Source organism: Thermobia domestica, chromosome 2 (assembly GCF_964235325.1).
Source record: "Thermobia domestica chromosome 2, izTheDome1.hap1.1, whole genome shotgun sequence".
Lineage (NCBI taxonomy): Eukaryota > Metazoa > Arthropoda > Insecta > Zygentoma > Lepismatidae > Thermobia > Thermobia domestica.
In genome coordinates, this window is record NC_137455.1 from 52,250,353 (window position 1) to 52,268,594 (window position 18,242).

At 36.1% G+C, this 18,242-nt stretch overlaps 1 protein-coding gene across 5 annotated transcripts in view; it reads left to right on the top strand.

Annotated features, from left to right (window-relative positions):
- Positions 1-18,242, top strand: part of LOC145672109 (LIM/homeobox protein Lhx3-like) — a 345,528-nt gene that overhangs the window by 264,848 nt on the left and 62,438 nt on the right. For 4 of the 5 annotated variants that reach the window (XM_081741393.1, XM_081741411.1, XM_081741421.1 and 1 more), the window contains exons 2-3: positions 6,387-6,561; positions 12,654-12,862. In XM_081741393.1, the coding sequence (XP_081597519.1) occupies positions 6,387-6,561; positions 12,654-12,862 (384 nt within the window). The remainder of the gene's footprint in view (positions 1-6,386; positions 6,562-12,653; positions 12,863-18,242) is intronic. The other variant, XM_081741402.1, reaches the window with a different exon arrangement.

The window sequence follows — 18,242 nt, forward strand, 5'->3', positions numbered from 1 at the left end:
GAGAGAAGAAGTAATGAGATACCTGAAGAAGTGGGAAAAGAAATTTAAAGAGAAAGAGAGAGAAAGATTGAAAGAAGAAGGAAATAAACTTGGATGGACTGAGTAAGAAGAAGTAAGTGCAAATAGAGTAATAGTAATAGGAAATATAAAATTAACACACCAAGAAAAGAAATATTTGGAATTAAGAGAAGACAGAAGTAAAAGAGATAGTATTCACAGTAGAACAAGCAATTATGGACATAAAAGAACCAGAGCAGAGGGAAAGAATTAGAAGGAAAGCAATAGCCATAGTAAAACAAAACATTAATAGAAAAGCAGGAAACCTTAAGAAAGAAGAGAAATAAGGATTTTTAAAAAGTTAAGGAGGAGAAAGGGCATCGTGGTAGAACAGGCAGAGGAAGGAGGGGCAACAGCGGTAATGGCGAAGAAATTTTACAAAGAGAAACTGGAAGAACTATGTGATGACACGTATGAAATAGTGAAAGATAAAGATGATATAAGAAACATCGAGGATGGAGAAAAACAAGGTTTCAAGAAATTAATGAATAAAACAGTACGAATACCGAATATCAAAGGTTTTCCAAAAATACATAAAAAAGAAGTTAAGACCAGTGATAGATTGTAGGGACAACATTTTCGAACTGTTGGAAGAAGAAATAAAGCAGATTGCAGAAGAGATAAGAGAAGGACAAGAGAGTAACAAAGTGAAAAACACAGAGAAGGTAAAACATGCCCTAGAATAGGTGGGAGACAGAAGGGAAAGAACCATATTCTTCAGTGTTGATGAACAGGCAATGTTCCTGAGCATTAAGAAGGAGTACGTGTTAAAATCAATAGAAGAAGAAATGGAAAATAAGCTTATAAGAAAGTGGACAAAGGAGAAAGTGTTGAAGGCCCTAAAGCTGATATGGGAGAATAATGTATACTCAATTGATGAAAAATTGCTGAGGATAAAGAGGGACTATGCACATGTTCGAGCCTGGACCCGGTACTACCAGAGATCGTAATGAACAGGTGGGAACAGAAAGTTAAAGAAGGAGGAGGGCAAAATCTGATAATGTTTCGTAGATATGTAGATGATTGCCTTGGAATATGGAAAGTGACTAAGAGACAGATGGAGAAATTTGTTAAAACAATTGAGGACGAAGAAAAAGAGATTAGGTTAGAAATGGAAATAGAAGAAGAGAGAAAAATTAACTTCATAGACATGACAATAGAGAAAATAGGAGGAAAATTCGAGACGAGGTGGTGCAGGAAAGAATGCGATGCTGGGATACACTGCCATAAGAGGAGTGACGTAGAAATGGGGACCAAGAAGAATTTTATACAGAAGATGAGAAAGAGGATAGAAGTGATATCGACGAAGAAAGAAAGAAGACATATAAATACTGTGCCAGTTATTAAAGGGAAACGGATACAGAAGAGAAATTTTAAAAGAAAGAGGAAGAGGAGGAAGCAGAGAAGGAAGGAAAAAGATGGTTTGGAATTGAAAGCTTAGGCGAGAAAACGGAGGTCCTGAAGAACTTGTTGAGGGAGGAAGGGCTTGAAACTTACACGAATCGAGGAAAGAGGATAATAGACTTAGCGAGAGAGAAAGGAAAGAAAGAAAAGAAGATAAGATTAGAAGAGGAATAAGTAGTGTACCAAGTTAATTGTAAAGAGTGTGATATGAAGTACATAAGGGAAATATGAAAGAAATTAGAACAAAGGATAAAACAACATAAGGACGATGACAGACTAAAAGGAGAAAACAATGCAATATATAAACACATTAACGAAAAGGAACATGAGATAGATTGGGAAGGAATAAAAGGGTTGGAAAGGAAAAATGAGTGTTATAAGAAAATGGAAAGAAGCCCAATGGATTAAGAAATACGAGAAGGAGAAAATAAATTACATAAATACTAAAAATTAACTTTTTGTAAGTACGGAAAAAGAAATGTCAATTTCTTACGGCTGTTTCATGGAAAATATTGATTCAACAAATAAAATTTATAGGACCTCAACGGAAGAAAGTGTTATGCTCTTTCTTTTCGATAATAACACATTTTACGCTAGAATGTAAGGGATCCGAATATATATATAGGAAGATTCTGTTTTAGGTGCCATTTTATCAAGATGGCGTCGGCAGCGGAAATCTGACGAGGTTGCAAATTTAGTACTATGTTATTTAGACCATCCTAACACACACTTCTATCAAGTTTTTAAAACTACCTCATTTAATGCAATCAAAAACTACCTATTGACTGGACTATATGCCGAGTACGTACTACGTTCTACAATATTAGTCATCTTTGAGCCAAATTTTCCATTCTGGTCCGGTTCCACTGAGGGGGGCTATTTAGGCATACTTGATTTTTGTTCGTTTATTGCAAGACATAACTGGGATTCTGGAACTTAGTTGCAATATCTGTAACATTATAGAGTACTTAAGTATTTAAACAATAATTAAGAGTATCTTGAACAAACAATTTGTATGACAAGACATAGAAAATATATCTGCACTAAAATTTTTATTGTGCAGCTAACACCGACATTCAGTTAAATCTTGGCTTTCATTAAGCTCTTGTAAGCGGCACTCAGTTTCCATAATGGTGACAAAGAATTCCCAGACCTCCCCTCATTTAGGTTCTCAAAGTTTCTGCTGCCTAGAAATCGTGCTGTTGTTAAGTAGCAAGGTCGAGTAAGTAAGATGGATGGGGAAAAGTTTGATTCCTAAAAGTTATCCAATCTTTTCAAGGATCATAACTGTAGTATGGCCCGAAGCATTGTCCTGTTGGAAAATAGCAGTTTCCGCTTGACTAAATCCGAGTACATTCGGGCTAAAGATTCATGTATTTGATCCAGTTGTTGCGGATAAGGTAGGTATTGACAGGGCCGGACTTAAACTGATTGTTTCAAATCAGGTCCCGCACTTTTTTTCTTTCATTGCAACTTTTATCGTAGGTTGTGCAACAAAAGTCGCAGCGTTTTCTAACTCAATGAGAGTCCATTGTTCCTTTTACGCTTGTTGATGCTGCGAATTTGCAGGTGCGTTTTCAAAAAAAAAAAAAAAGTGCTACAGTGTTCTAGAAACTGCTCACCTTAAAAGTTGCGTAAATCCATTGACTGTCATATATGGAAAAAAGTAAAAAGAAATTTGATTTTTATTGAATACAAGGACAGCATGAAAACTGATTGATTTTTGAGTACGAGTAATTACCCAGACTAACAAGTTCTGAAGACCAAATACAATTTGTCTGGATTGATGAGGAATATTTGAAGTTCTAAACCTCCTCAACTTTTTTCATCTGCAATATTGTACTGTACGAGGGGAAAAAATGGACATTGAGAAAGAGCTAGGGCCGGATTAACACACACTGAAAAAAATATGACCTCAAATTTGGGACAGGTCTATTTGGTGTATATTCATTTATATCTAATATTTTAGGCGATCTTCTCACGATCATGTGGGTGGATATGTTGAAAAAGAAATTCCATTGGATTCAGCCTTCTCAAATTGGCATATAAAACGCAAATAGAGATTGACCCAAGCGTGGGAACTTTTACCATTGACATGAACGGTAGTTCATTCATTGAAAACCAACACATTTCCCGCAGGTTATCGCGGAACAGAGAGATTTCCACAATTGAATGTTGTCAAAAGATATATGAATGGGATTGCATTCAATTTTCTACGGGTCACATCAGTTGGAAGTACCACGTCTAAATGTTTATTTAAAATAAAATATTAATGCAGTTATATAACTGTATCTCTTGTGTTCCGTGATTTTTCTTCTCATACTTAGAAATACTGTAAAGAAAGAAAAGAAAAGAAATTCATATTTTAATATATGATAGTTTAAGGCTACTGTGTGCTGAAGAGGAAAAAGAACAGAAAGTACCATAACCATTTTTTTTGATTTAATTAACATTTTTTTATTTGTTTTTCATTGTTTCTTCCTTTGCTTTCTTTTTGACTGATAATACGAAAATAAAACCCAATTCTACTTTTCTGCAGAAGTTCAAATATGGCTCCCAGAGCACCTCAAACCACTCGGCGTTGTAAAACCAACTCTTAACCCTATTTTCTTTTTTTCTCTCTCTCTCTCTCGAAAGCAATAGTTCCTTGCTTCTGGTCGATTCGTTTATTCAAACACGAAAAAGGAATACGACACTAGCGCCAGACATTAAGCGCCATTACTTGCCGCCGTCCCCAGCTCTCGATGCAAACGCAAGAACATCTGGGTGCAGGTTACGACTCGCTGAGCCCCCATTACGCCACGTGAGCCAGGCTATCCTCCAGGGTAGCGATCTCTTGAAGTGAGTCCCGTGGGATGCGGGCAACAATCGCTTCTCTCTCTGGCTTTTGCCTTGCTTCCAAGAAGAAATGGGAAGCCCTTCCGTATACTATCAGGTGGCTATCGTAAAAATGGTTGCATACGATATCAATATATCATACATGCACGGGAGGGTGGTCATGGGAATATCTTATCCATGCACGTGTACGGAATAACTGAGATGCGAAATGAAAAATGGCGTGACCTGATTCTCGTTTCTGGCCATAAAGAAAAAGCTTGGGTAAATGTGTTTGACTACAGTAAAAAATGGATCTTAAAAGTAGATCTAAGAGCGAATATATGTTAGCATTCATAACTTATAAAGGGATGTCAGTAATGGCTTTATTTACTTGATTTGTTAGGACTAGATTGGCTGTACATTATGCGTTTAAGTAACTTCTTCTATCGTGATTCCAGAACTAATAATTTCCAAGAGTCTATAGTCAGATCTAAATTTCTTTATGTTTCTGAGGGCGGGGCAATAGGCAGTGTTGGAAACCTATGTTGCTAACAGTAGGTACTAGCCTAACTACGAAACACTGCTATGTAAGAAAAAATGTTCCTCAAAATCAGTGGCGTATTTAGGGGGGGGCTTCCGGGCTTAAGCCCCCCCCCGAAATCTTACTTACTATAGTAAAGTATATGAAATATCTTGCAGAATTTTCACATTTTCAGGCAAAGCCCTCCCCGAAAGTTAGCAAAGCCCCCCCCCCCGAAAGAAAATCGTAAATACGCCACTGCTCAAAATGGAGAAGAACAGTGCACAAACTTCTATTATATCATACTTCTTGTAATGGTCCGAAAATGAGTTACAATAAATCTTAGGGAAACATGAACATTTCTGTTTCTGTCACCAAGACGAAGAAATAAAATACTCTAGTGAGTGCGATTTGCGATGAAGTTACTGGTGTTGTGTTTACATGGTATTACTTGGGTTGAAAGTGTTGGGAGTAGAGGTCTGAACGGGCCGGAATTTTTAGCCCGGCCCCGGCCCGGCCCGGCCCGTGAATTTATAATGTGAGGCCCCACCCGACTCCGAAGTATGTTTTAGCCTTTAGGCCCGAGCCCGGTCCGAGCTCGTATGATAATCAAATGAGCCCGAAATAAGCCCGAATTACAGAAACTTTGATAATTAACGCAAAACTGCATTTTTATTTAGAGTAATTAGAGATTTCATTTTACAGTTGTGCTTTAAAAGTTCTCCAGGAAAAACAATCCGATAAATATCGCTGTTCAGTATATTTACAAAGTTAGGCCCGAAAAAGTCCGGAAAAATGGTTGTATATTTAAAAATTTACGGCCCGTGCAGACCTGTAGCTGGGAGGAACATATGAGTGCTTTTCTGAATTTCTTTAAGAAAGTTGCCATAATCAGTAAATGTCAGTATGTACTCAGTTTCTTTTGTTATTGTTACGATACCCACTGGGGCCCTGTCAACCACTTCCGGTTTTAACGTTGATCTCTATAGAACAAAAACGGTAGTAGATAGTGAGAAGCGATTTTTTGCAATCAGTTGAGCGTCCCAAGAATCCACTCCACTTCCATATCCACTCTAAAATTATCTCTACTACCGGTAAAACTGTCCGGTAGTCTACCACTACTTCCGGTTTTAGTATTAATTAAGAAAATGTCACGATATACAAACCAAACTCCATCGCGTTATGTACATGCGATACTACTACTTGTTGATTACCATAAACATATATTCTATTCTTTCGGTTTAACGTCCCACGATTATGCCTTTTTAGGCTAAGGAAAACGTATGATTAAGACAAGTGAATTATGGTCGAAGAATTGGTAGAATGATATTGTGGAAGGAAACGGAAGTACCTCGAGGAAACGCAAGGAGACGATGTTGCTAACCACGAACTTACTTGGTCGGAGTTCGAACCAGGGACTCCACGCACCAGAAGTAAGCACTAAGCCACTGTGCCTCCTCCTTATTAGCATAAACAATTACAATAAGTAAGTAATATAGTAAGTAGAGTAAAATACGTTTAACAATTATGCCAACTAATGAGAGTACCCTCGTATTAATTGTGTTTATTTCGTTTTTCTCTCTTCCAGCTACAATCCCGAAGTGCGGTGGTTGTGAACAGCTCATCCTGGATCGTTTCATCCTGAAAGTATTGGACAGGACGTGGCACGCGAAGTGTTTGAAGTGTAGTGACTGCAGTACGCAGCTTACAGAGAAGTGCTTTGCGAGAAATGGACAAGTATTTTGCAAGGAGGACTTCTTCAAGTGAGTCTTAAACAAAGATGATGTTTTTTTTTTAAAAAAAAAAAACAAGTGAAATTATAATAGTTCTTTCGAAAAAAAGTATATATAGTTGATAGTTTTGATAATATTAATAGCTGCACCAAAAAAAAAAAAAAAAAAAGTTTCTCTCAAGAAGGAAGATAATTGTGATGTGTGACCTGGAAGTCTGTGACAGAAGAGGATCCCATGGTTTATTTTACGTTAAGCTTTAAACCTAAATGTATCGAGAAATGATTTTCTTGAATATGCAATTATTCTTTCTTTTTCTCTTCTTTTTTATACTCAATTCGTATATGCAAGGTTTTACTCACACATATTAGAAAGTTAAAGGGCACTGTATGTGAGAATTCAGACGTAGAAAATAAGAAATTCCTGGAACTTTCAACAGCTAAATAGATTGCCGCTAAATAGATTGCCACTTTCAAGAGTAAGTCTAGAAGGCAGTTAGTTCAAAAAAAAAAAAAAAAAAAAGAGACAACGTAATACCTAAAAATAATACAGTTTAAAAAAAAGTGGAAAATTGTAAATATTAAGAAACACGTGTGAAACAGAATGAAATATAACGAAGCAAATGTACATTATTGCAGGATATTAGTTGTCATTACAAAATTCTAATTGGTTGGTTGATTTTTAGTGTCTCTTTTCAGCTCCAAGGCTATACGAGACGTAGATCCACTACAAACCATCGTAACATGTTCAAATTTCAATTCACTCCCACCAGGAGTCGAACCCAGGACGCCGTGCACAAAAGGGGTGGCGAAAAGTGACGCGAAATTATAAGTTGACTGTTTTTAGTTAGGTTAAATTTAGAAAATAACATCTGATAAGTGGTTTCCTTGTATTTACACACATTCTTCAAAGTCTACTACGCAAATTTCCCATTGAGTTTTCTAATATTGGTTTTGGAATGTTCGAGATTTTTCTGCGGATATTGTCCTTCAGTGCTTGGATGGTTTGTGGACAACACTTTTATTCTTTACGCTGAGACATCACTACAGGAAGTAATCACAAACAGAAAGATCGGAGCGCATGGACTGCCACAATACGTGTCCTCCCCTTTATAATGATGTGGCTGGGAAACATCTGCTAAAGAGTCAGCATTAACACTCTAGTCGTGTGTGAAGTGGCTCTATCTTGCTAAAATCATTGAGAGAATCTGGCCATTTCTGCTTCCAGAGCTGTCTTGAACAAGTAAACGTAGTAGGGATATCATTGTTGGGATCTGTCAGTGTGGAGCCCAACAATATTGCGACTAGATACACCACACCGTACAGTCACTATTTCGCTGTGTAATGGTTTCTCAAGAAGTTGTTTGTGACTTTCACTTACCAATAACTCAAATTCTGATTGTTAGCGAAACCAATCTTATTGAAAGTAGCCTCGTCAGACACTCATAATAAATTTATGAATGTGTTAATTGTTTTTCTAATAAGCATTTAGAGCCACACCACGTTCTTCACCGGTCTAATTTCCCATATCTCAGCAAATGGTATTTTATCTTGAAACAAATAATAACTTAACACTTGTAAAATCTTCCTACTTCCCGTTTTTATGAAAGACCCTGCTAAAGCTAAGAAAACAGAAACCCTGTGTGTAACACGGGGCAAAACAAACATATCATTAAGAGAAAACCAGAGGAGAACACTATTCTTGAAGGAATAAATATCACTATTAATATTAAGATTTTGAAAACTCCTTCCCCTCCCCCTGAAAGTAAATTAAAAAGATTATGAGTCTGAGTTCTTTTTCATCTTTTTTATAAAATTATCAAATGAGATTTTCCACTTTTCTTTAAGAGATCTTTCACAAACATTTGTTGTGATCGAGTTCTTGCTCTGATTCTAAATATGAACATAATAAGAACGTACTTTGTATTCGGAACTTATTGCATTTCAGTGCTTTTATCAAATTTCTGTACATTATTATTGTTAATGCACTTTTTCTGTCTCATCTTTTCGAATCAAATTTCATTTTTTTTTCTTTCTCAAATATACAACTACAATAATTAGCTGTTGAAGGTGTCTTGAGTTATTTTCCTGGTGAAACATGGTACTTCCAAGCAGGAGCGGATCCAGGACCGACTTCTGGGGGGGGGGGCGGTGGGTTGTTATACTGCTACTTTTAAGGGCTCCAAACTTTGGGATGGGTTTTATTTATATATATATAAAATAAGAAAGTTTCCTCTTCTGGGGGAGCGATCGCCCCGATCGCCCCCCTGGATCCACCCCTGCTTCCAAGTTCATTAAGTTGCACTCAGAAGTAAAAATAGGCCATTTTTAAAGAATGAATTATATTAGTGATATCTATTCAAATTTTTAATATAGAAGCTTTTTTTAAATAACGCTTCAAAAATAACGAATTTTCATATATATCGGGTGTTCTAAAAATGGCGCCCATGGACTATAGAGCACTATTCCACAAATAAACATAAAGCGAAAATATATATATATATATATATATACATATATATATATATATATATATATATATATATATATATATATATATATATATATATATATATATATATATATATATATATATATAATTTTATACCTTTCGGGTCTTCGTCTCGAGACCTGAACTGCAGCATGTGGGAACGTTGCAGATAAAGAACCATAGAAAAGATCTACAAATTCATCAAATAGTTATAACGATTCTTTCCAGATGGCAGTTAAAGTCAATAGGCGTTGGTATTAGCACTGCTTATTAGCGTGACAATCGATGTAACTGCTTGATGGATTCATAGAGTAGTGTTAATGTGCAACGTTGTCACATAGTAAAACTTTTGCTTCGTAAATGGATCATCCCGTGTAAACAGTTTTCAATGTTGCCGGTCTAATTTTAAAGTTGTAAAGAAAGAATAATATCGTCATATTTTATGTCCCCTGTGAGGGACGCCGGGACCGACATGGCTAATCTGAGTGACATATAAGATACTTACTCTATTCTTGACATAAATTTGAACCACCTTTTCATTCTGAACCCCCTTCTGAGGATATGCATAAGAAAATTATAAATAGTCAACAGTCTCTTTCCCTACAGTTATCTAAAAGTTTTCTTTAATATAAAATGAAAGCTTTCAATTTAACGTCCCATGATCATGTCTTTTGGGATGAGAAAGATGGATCATTGAAGCAAGTGAATGATGATGGAAGAATTTGTGGAATGAGAAAGTGGAAGGAAACGGGAATACCCCGAGAAAGTTCACTAACACAATGTCTAGCACAAGCTTACTTGACCAGGGAACTAAGGGCCCCACGCACCAGAGGTTAGCGCTCTAACACTGAGCCATCGTGCCTCCTTTTTCTCTAGAAGTATGTTAAGCCAATGGTGTAGATTTATATAGTGACAAACATACAAACATTCATTTTAATATATAAGTCGAATTATGAAATCTTTGTGACTAGCCACGTGGACCCTTTGTGGCCAAGAAGCTAATGCCCGTGTTTCCGAGCTCGATCCTTGTTGGGGTGAAAAGTTTATGATAAAAGCCTGAGTAAGTAGTAGGCTTTATACCATGTAATCTTAGAATGTTCATGGCCATTCTCTCTATTAATTCCTTTGTTATAAAAATGTTCTGGTTGTGATTACAGATATGATTTGAGAACTTAAAGAAATAAAGATTTGAAAACTCTTTTTTTTATCTTTAAGAGCATGTTTCATAGGACTAAACAAAATCATTATCAATTATTAACATAGGTATTCTTCCATTATTGGCAGGCACTTTCCGTAAAGTGAGAAGCTTGTATGCCCCATGATCTTCAGCTAACTTCTTCATCTTGACATAGGAATTTTCTGTTCTAAATCCTCCATCAACTGCACATTCTTTCGACTCTCCCTCTTTCTCTTTCCACAGTAGAATTCCTTGTCAGCCAATATCCCAACTAGTTTCTTTTCCTGTTTCTAATTTCATTTGGAATTCTCTCCCACTATTTCTAAGACCTCTTTCATCTTCCATTCCACCAAACTAATTATTTCCATTCTTCTCCACTCCCTCACTTTGAAACCCTCCCGTCTTTATTCATCGCTTTTACGTAATGGCCATGTTTATACCTTATGGAGCACAATATTCCACACAAAACAATTTATGAGTTTCTTTCTTAACTCTGTATTCAAGGATTCACAAATCAATTCAAGGAATCACTATTCAATGATGCAATATCGGATGAGAAGGACCGATGTGGTAAATATTCTCAGTCAAGTTACTTTTGATGCATTGAAACTTGCACTATTATATTCAATATGACTAATATTTTATTTGTCAAAATAAGAACCTCTTACTTTAACTGTTCGTTATTGCTGATAATTCTTATTGCTCACAGTAACATCAGCGGGAAATTATTTTATGAATCTTCAGCAACTTAAAATGAATTATACCCTGGTAACGACTACCAACTATACCTATATAATTTCCAATACCAGATCTCGTTTGAGTGTGGATATGGGTAGTCAGTTTCAAAATTGCCATTGATTGGAATCTTTCAACTTGTTCTTTGGCATTCTTTTCTAATCACTGGTGATTATTTTGTCAAGAAACAGATATCTTAAGTAAATTACAACATGAAAACGAAACAATAATAATGTGCCAATCATTTGTCCTGGTTTATTTTTTACACTCGACAAGTAATATATAACTCGAATGTCTTATCTATATACGAGGGAAATCTTTTTTCAACCACCGTAAGCCACCACAGAGGAACGACGTGAAATGACGAAACACGGATAACACAAAGCTGTTCATTGGATGTTGCCCATCGCCCACACCGATCGACAGACTCTGCCATTTAATCATTATGTACTATCATTTAATCATTAATCAGTGAGCGTGCAAATGTATCGAGGGCAATTAAAGCGCCCGCCAAGTGTGAACTACGAGATGTAATTCGATTTCTCCAGGTGACTGCCAGATTCTCTGAAATTCCAAGATCAGACAGTTCAGAAATACAAACCTACGTCTTTTATGAACCATATGATTCACGCGTTCATCAAGGTTTTCTACAGCAACAGATTCCCATCCTTAGCTTCGTCAGCAAGGCTTTCTTTAAACTCTTTGCAGCAGTCATGCACACAGCCATTACTTATAAACCTCTTGCTGTAATCTTTACTCATTCAACGATGAATTGTGGCTGTATTGTGCCGTTCTGCCAGTAGAAATCGAATTAAATAATGTATTTCTGAAGTTCATACTTAGTGGGCGCTTGGATTGCACTCGATATTTTCACTTCACAGTTGGCGGGCGCTTGGATTGAACTCGATATATTTTCACGCTCACTACTCCACAATGATTGAATGGCAGAGTCTCTCTATAGATGTGGAGGATGGGGAACGTCCAATGGAAAGCTTTGGCCTATCCTCGTTCAATCATCTTACGTGCTTCTCCTCTGATGGCCTAGTAGAAATTTTAAAAAAATAATAATAATAACTATCGTAATTTGCTGATTTCATGATATTCTTGCACTGTCCATGAAGTGGCTCCAAGTGTATCTACATTTGTAACGTAGTAAATCTTAAGTTTGACTTAACCAATGACTTTATATCACCATTCTCAAATTAATAAGATTGAACACTTCAAGCAATACTATAGGTAATACAAATCATCCGTGGGATATTTTCTGAGGCGGTGCTACGTAGGCATTGCTCAACTATTAAGCTACTCAACACGTCTCTTACTTATTTAGACAATATCTAATTTTAGACACTGTTCTCGTCATTGATTACTATAGATTTTGTTTCTATGGTAAGTATAAGACTGCAATACTGCCTTGCATATACGAGGTTCTGGTGTTAATAATTGACTAGAGTAGAGGGAATGAAAATAATCAAGGCCACATTTCTTTTTAAATAATATTTAGTTTAATGCAGGGATGCAAATAACCACTCGCCCGGGGCGAGTGGTTCATCGGTGCAGGCTAGTAGTTAATATCATATCGAAGGTAAGTAAATGATTTCTATTGTGGAATGTGGGCCAGTAGCTTTTTTTACTTGGGCTAGTAAAATTTTGTTGCTTATTTGCATCCCTGGTTTAATGTGTTATACATAAAGGATAATGTTTATTTGTTTTGGTGTTGTCGGCACAGGAGGTTTGGGACGAAGTGCGCTGGGTGCGATCAGGGGATTCCCCCGACGCAGGTAGTACGACGGGCGCAGGACAATGTGTATCACCTGCAGTGCTTTTCGTGCGTCATGTGCAACCGGCAGCTGAACACGGGAGACGAGTTCTACCTCATGGAGGATAAGAAGCTGGTCTGTAAGCCAGACTACGAGTCCTCCAAAGCAAAAGGTAAACACTACTTAATATAATTGATTTTATTTCTAATTGATAGTGACATAGATCTATACGGTTTTAAAGTTTTCAAAGTAATAGATATGCTTTATTAATTAGGTCCATCAAGCACAGGTTTCATGCGATGGTTGATAACAACGTTATTTGAGTGTTGTTCAGAAAGTATATTCTTATTTCAGCAAAACAAAAAAGAAAATTTTGAAAATTTGAAATAAGTGTATAGTATTATCATCCACAGTGAAATGTAGTATTCTGGTATAATGGCACCCTAACAATGATTTGTCAGTAACAATTAATTTCGAATTGACTTCGGAATATGGGACAAGCAAACCGTCGTAAACATACACAAACATATATGAAGGTTACGGTTTCGGTAGAAGCATTGTTCCTCAGCAGTACTAGCAGCGGAAATTTGATTGTTGTTGTTTGATTGTCTTTAGCGTCCCTTTTGAGTACCGAGAATATATAAGACATGAACCTACAGTTTAAAGTGAAATCCGCACGGCAATGTTTTGAAATTACTTTGTTCAACTACCAAGACTTGAACCCATTATTCCGTGCACAAAAGACGCGTGCGCTATCCATTAGGTTGATGGTTGATCGATTCGGAGCTTAGCCTCCCTTTTCAGTACCTAAGCTATATAAGACGAACCTACAGCTTAATGTGGGATCCGAACTACATGTGCTTCCGGCGGAAATCCACTCTGGGTCTCCCGTGCCGAAAATGCATAAACTAACCATGTACCTCGAGAAAATCCCGCTTCCATTAAGTTAACAGAGTTTGTATATCGGCCGCATTTGGATGTGTCACCACAAGAACTAAACTAAACGTATTGAATCCTAATGATTTTATTAATTTGTGCCTGTCGATGCACTACACAACAACAATTAACCCGACAAATTCAATCAGCGACGGGGACTCGATTGAAATGTTTTGACTCGTTTCTTAAGTGAATAAAATATTTCCCCAAGAAAAAACAAAGTAACCCATTAAGTTTTTAAACAACCCTAATATAATTCATTGAATGATATGTTGTGTTGGTAATGGGAATACTATGTACGCCTTGTAATATCTGCACTCCAATATTTCGGAAGTACTGAAGGAAAAGAAATATTGATCCGTGTAATTTCCGCACTACCATTTTAAATTCTGTGTTTTTTGTGAGGAAAACTCTTCCGACTACGATACGGAAAACAGTGTAAACGTTTCCGACTACGATACGGAAAACAGCGAAAACGTGAGGAAAATAGTGAAAACTCTTCCGACTACGATACGGAAAGCAGTGAAAACGCTTCCGATCACGATAAGAAAAAAATGAAATGAAATCTTTAAGTTTTACATCCCACGGTTATGCCGGCTAGGCTAAAGGAGACAGTGATTATGAGAAATGGATGAAATGGTGGAATGAAGAAAGTGGGAGGAAACGGGAGAACCCCGAGGAAACCCACCCTCACGTGTTTGTCCATCACAAAGTTCACTTGGCGGGAGCAGGGTTTGAACCCGGGAACCCATGCACCAGAGGTTAACGCTTTACCACTGAGCCACCACGGCCCCCTCGATCACGTTAAGGAAAGCAGTGAAAACGCTTCCGATCATGATAAGGAAAGCAGTGAAAACGTTTCCGACTACGACAGGGGAAAACAGTGAAAACGCTTAACTACGATGCGGAAATCAGTGAAAACGTTTCAGACCGGGATACGGAAAACAGTGAAAATGTTTTGGGTAATAATAAAGCGTTAACCTCTGGTGCATGGAAAACCGTGAAAATAATAATTCAAGAGAAAATGATTGATTAAAGAAAAATGGAAGAGAACTGCAATAAAGTGAATGTGTCTATAACATTTTTTTTTTAAATAACATAAACAATAAAATCGTGTTTCTTAACTACTATTGACCGCATGTGTGCATGGTAAATGTTTCCGAACAATTACGAAACAAACAGCTATATAGTAATATTGAAGCACCGTATATGCATGTAGTAGTATTGAATTGCAATATTTTCGTTTGCTTTTTAAACACGTTCCATTAGCTCAGACGGTAATCAAACTTACCAACTAAAAGACTCGTCCAATCCTGAGATTTTAGTTGAAATTCTGGGTAAAAATATGCGGACATTACACGGACGTATATGGGTAATTGTATGTATTTTTATAAACCTATTATATACGTATATAGTGGTAACTATAATTAAATATAATTTACATGACTAGTTCTAATACCTGAGTTTTACATTCATAACTTACTCAATAATTTTACAATATGATGAAGAAAAATGGGTTCAGACCTCTCGAAAGTAACAAAATCGTCTTCTAGGAAAAAAAAAAAACTTCTAAAATTCAATTTCTAGTACACTGTTCGTAGTTTTTAACCCCATTACATCATAGCCTCTTGGACTCACGTGAAACTATAGGTCCACGTTTCATTTAGGCTCGCTACTAAAAGGGACGATAACCCAAATGAAATGAAATTCCCATTTTACTACTAACAAAACAATTATTGATGGTTTCAAGAGAACCAGTTTTAATACTTCAACATAGTAATCAATTGTAGTTTCGAGATACTGTAAATTGGTAAAGCTAATCATGTTTACAAATAAACTGTCTCTTACAGTGGACCCTCAAGTTGCGAAGTTAACCTGTCCCATAACGTTGTTCTTGAATCATTTAATCTGTTCCATAACGCTGTTCAGGAATCATATAATCCGTTCCATGACGCTGTTCTTGAATATATTTGTAAACAGACGTTATAGAATGAAATTGACTGAAATGTTACTTCTTAAATGCAAATAAGTAACACCAAATTAAACAAAACAATATGAGGGCTAAAACAAACACACAAAAATTAAAAAGAGAACATTTTTTTTATCACAGTCTTCTGAGAGGCAGACTCACAAAAGTAGCCTTTCTACTTGTATGTGTTCGTGCCCTGACATATTGTTCGTAAAACATTTTCGAAAAATTGCTCACAAAAACATTTTCGTAAACTGATTTTTTTCGTGAACCTCAGGATTCATAACCTTAGAGTCCACTGTAATAGTGCAGGAGTATATGTCAATATAACAAAATCCGTGGGATTTTGAACGAAGTAATTATATTAGTGGCGGCGATGGATAGGTAATGAGCTACAGAATCATGTACTACAGGGTGTTTTGTCTCAAACTGTGGCCGAGTCGGTGTATGACGTTATACTTCTAAAATGGCCGCTAACGCCGACATTGATATCAATTTTAGCGCTACACAGGCTAAAGTTCTCAACCGATTTTCATGGAAAGTGGCTCATTTTATTTCTTCTGGTTGCTGCGTGTGTCTTTTGCATAGATATTTGCCAAATAAATAGTTTCACTACTTCAAAAATTAAGAAAACTATAAAAAAAACTTAGGTAAAATTAAATCGCTTTTTCTAATTTTAATGGGCTACCCACTAAACTAGAGAATGGGTTTTAATAAGTGTCTCATTTTTCTCCATGGCTATCATTTATACATATTAAATAAATATTTGACAAATAGATAATTTTATTTATTTACAAATTTAATAAAAAGTCGGCAAAATGATACGAAATTGAGTCTTTTTGAAAGATATGCAGTCAAATACCGACAATGAAAATGGTGTAAGGTATAAAATGTTAACAAATCATTATGCCGATAAATACCTTTAAATCAAACTAAAGTTTCCGATTATAGAGTAATTTATTCTCGTATTGAAGTGGACGAACTTGTAAGTAGTCAGGAGGGAGATGATACTAAAATTATTTTACATTGTTTACATGTATCGGCCCGTGCTTCTACTCTCTACATCTAATCAACAGATACAGATGTGTTTATTCTGTTATTGTGGTGGTTACAGTTGCTTCCACCAGGCAGTGTGTTTGTGACTGGAATTGGAGCCCATAGGAGGTTAATAGAACTTATCGTATTTATACTTGCCTAAATCCCAAACAAGTTAAGGCATTATTAAGACTTCATTCTCTATCTGGGCGTGACACAGCAGATTCCTTCAACAACAGAGGAAAACATTCTTTCTAGAAAGTTTTTGAATCTTCCACAGAAAAAGTTTTAGAGGCATTTGATAGATTGAACTGCCCAGAAAATTTTATATGTGAAGATGAAAAATTGATAGAAAAGTACATTTGTCGCGCATATTTACAAGGTAAACAATTTTCAGATATTGGTAAGTTCCGGTGGTGGCCGTTTACCTGAAAACATGTCCAATGTGAAACTTTGGCGAAAACAAAGCCAGTTTACACCAACACATCATAAGAACCCACTACCAAGTGATGGAGTGACGATGGGCTAATCTTCAACAACTGGATCTCCCAGACCATCTACGTTTAGATAGGAAAGGAGGGGAAATGAGTATTTTCCTACCATGAGTCATGTACCGTGAGTCCTCTCCAGAAGCTATTTTAAAATTGGGTGCGTTGCGATTGTGTCAAAGGACTATGTGCTTTCAATTGTGCCAATTACAAATGCAGTGTTCAAATACTTACATGTATAATACAGAACTGAGAAAATGTGAAGCAGAGGAAGAGCATTGTGACAACTGTGAAAATGAGGACCAAGTTCAACTGTCAGATTCAGATGATGACTCATAAGTCGAATTTCTACTATTAGTTTCCTTTCTAAACAATTCTGTAATAATAAAAATAATTTATTTGTTACTTTGAAGTATTTTACTTTTTTTATTTTACAACCCAGCATGTTTACTAATTTTTATTTCGTTTAATTGGATGCGTATCTTTTTCTAATAGTAATAAGGAAGTGATCCACTACAATACGAGAATAAATTACTCTATAATCGGAAATCTTAGTTTGATTTAAAGGTATTTATCGGTATAATGATTTGTTAACATTTTATACCTCACATCATTTTCATTGTCGGTATTTGACTGCATATGTTTCAAAAAGACTTAATTTTATATCATTTTGCCGACTTTTTATTAAATTTGTAAATAAATAAAATTATCTATTTGTCAAATATTTATTTAACATGTATAAATAATAACCATGGAGAAAAATAAGACACTTATTAAAACTCATTCGCTAGTTTAGTGGGTATGCCCATTGAAGTTAGAAAAAGCGATTTAAAAATTTTACCTCAGTTTTGATAGTTTTCTTAATTTTTGAAGTAGTGAAACTACTTATTTGGCAAATATCTATGCAAAAGGCACATGCAGCAACCAGAAGAAATAAAATGAGCCACTTCTCATGAAAATCGGTTGAGAACTTTAGCCTGTATAGCGCTAAAAAGACATCAATGTAGGTGTTAGCGGCCATCTTAGAAGTATGACGTCATACACCGGTTCGACCGGTTCATTCTCGTTGTGCCTACTTCCCGTTCTGCCTACAGACCCTCCAGCACTTTAAAGAAAATATTTTT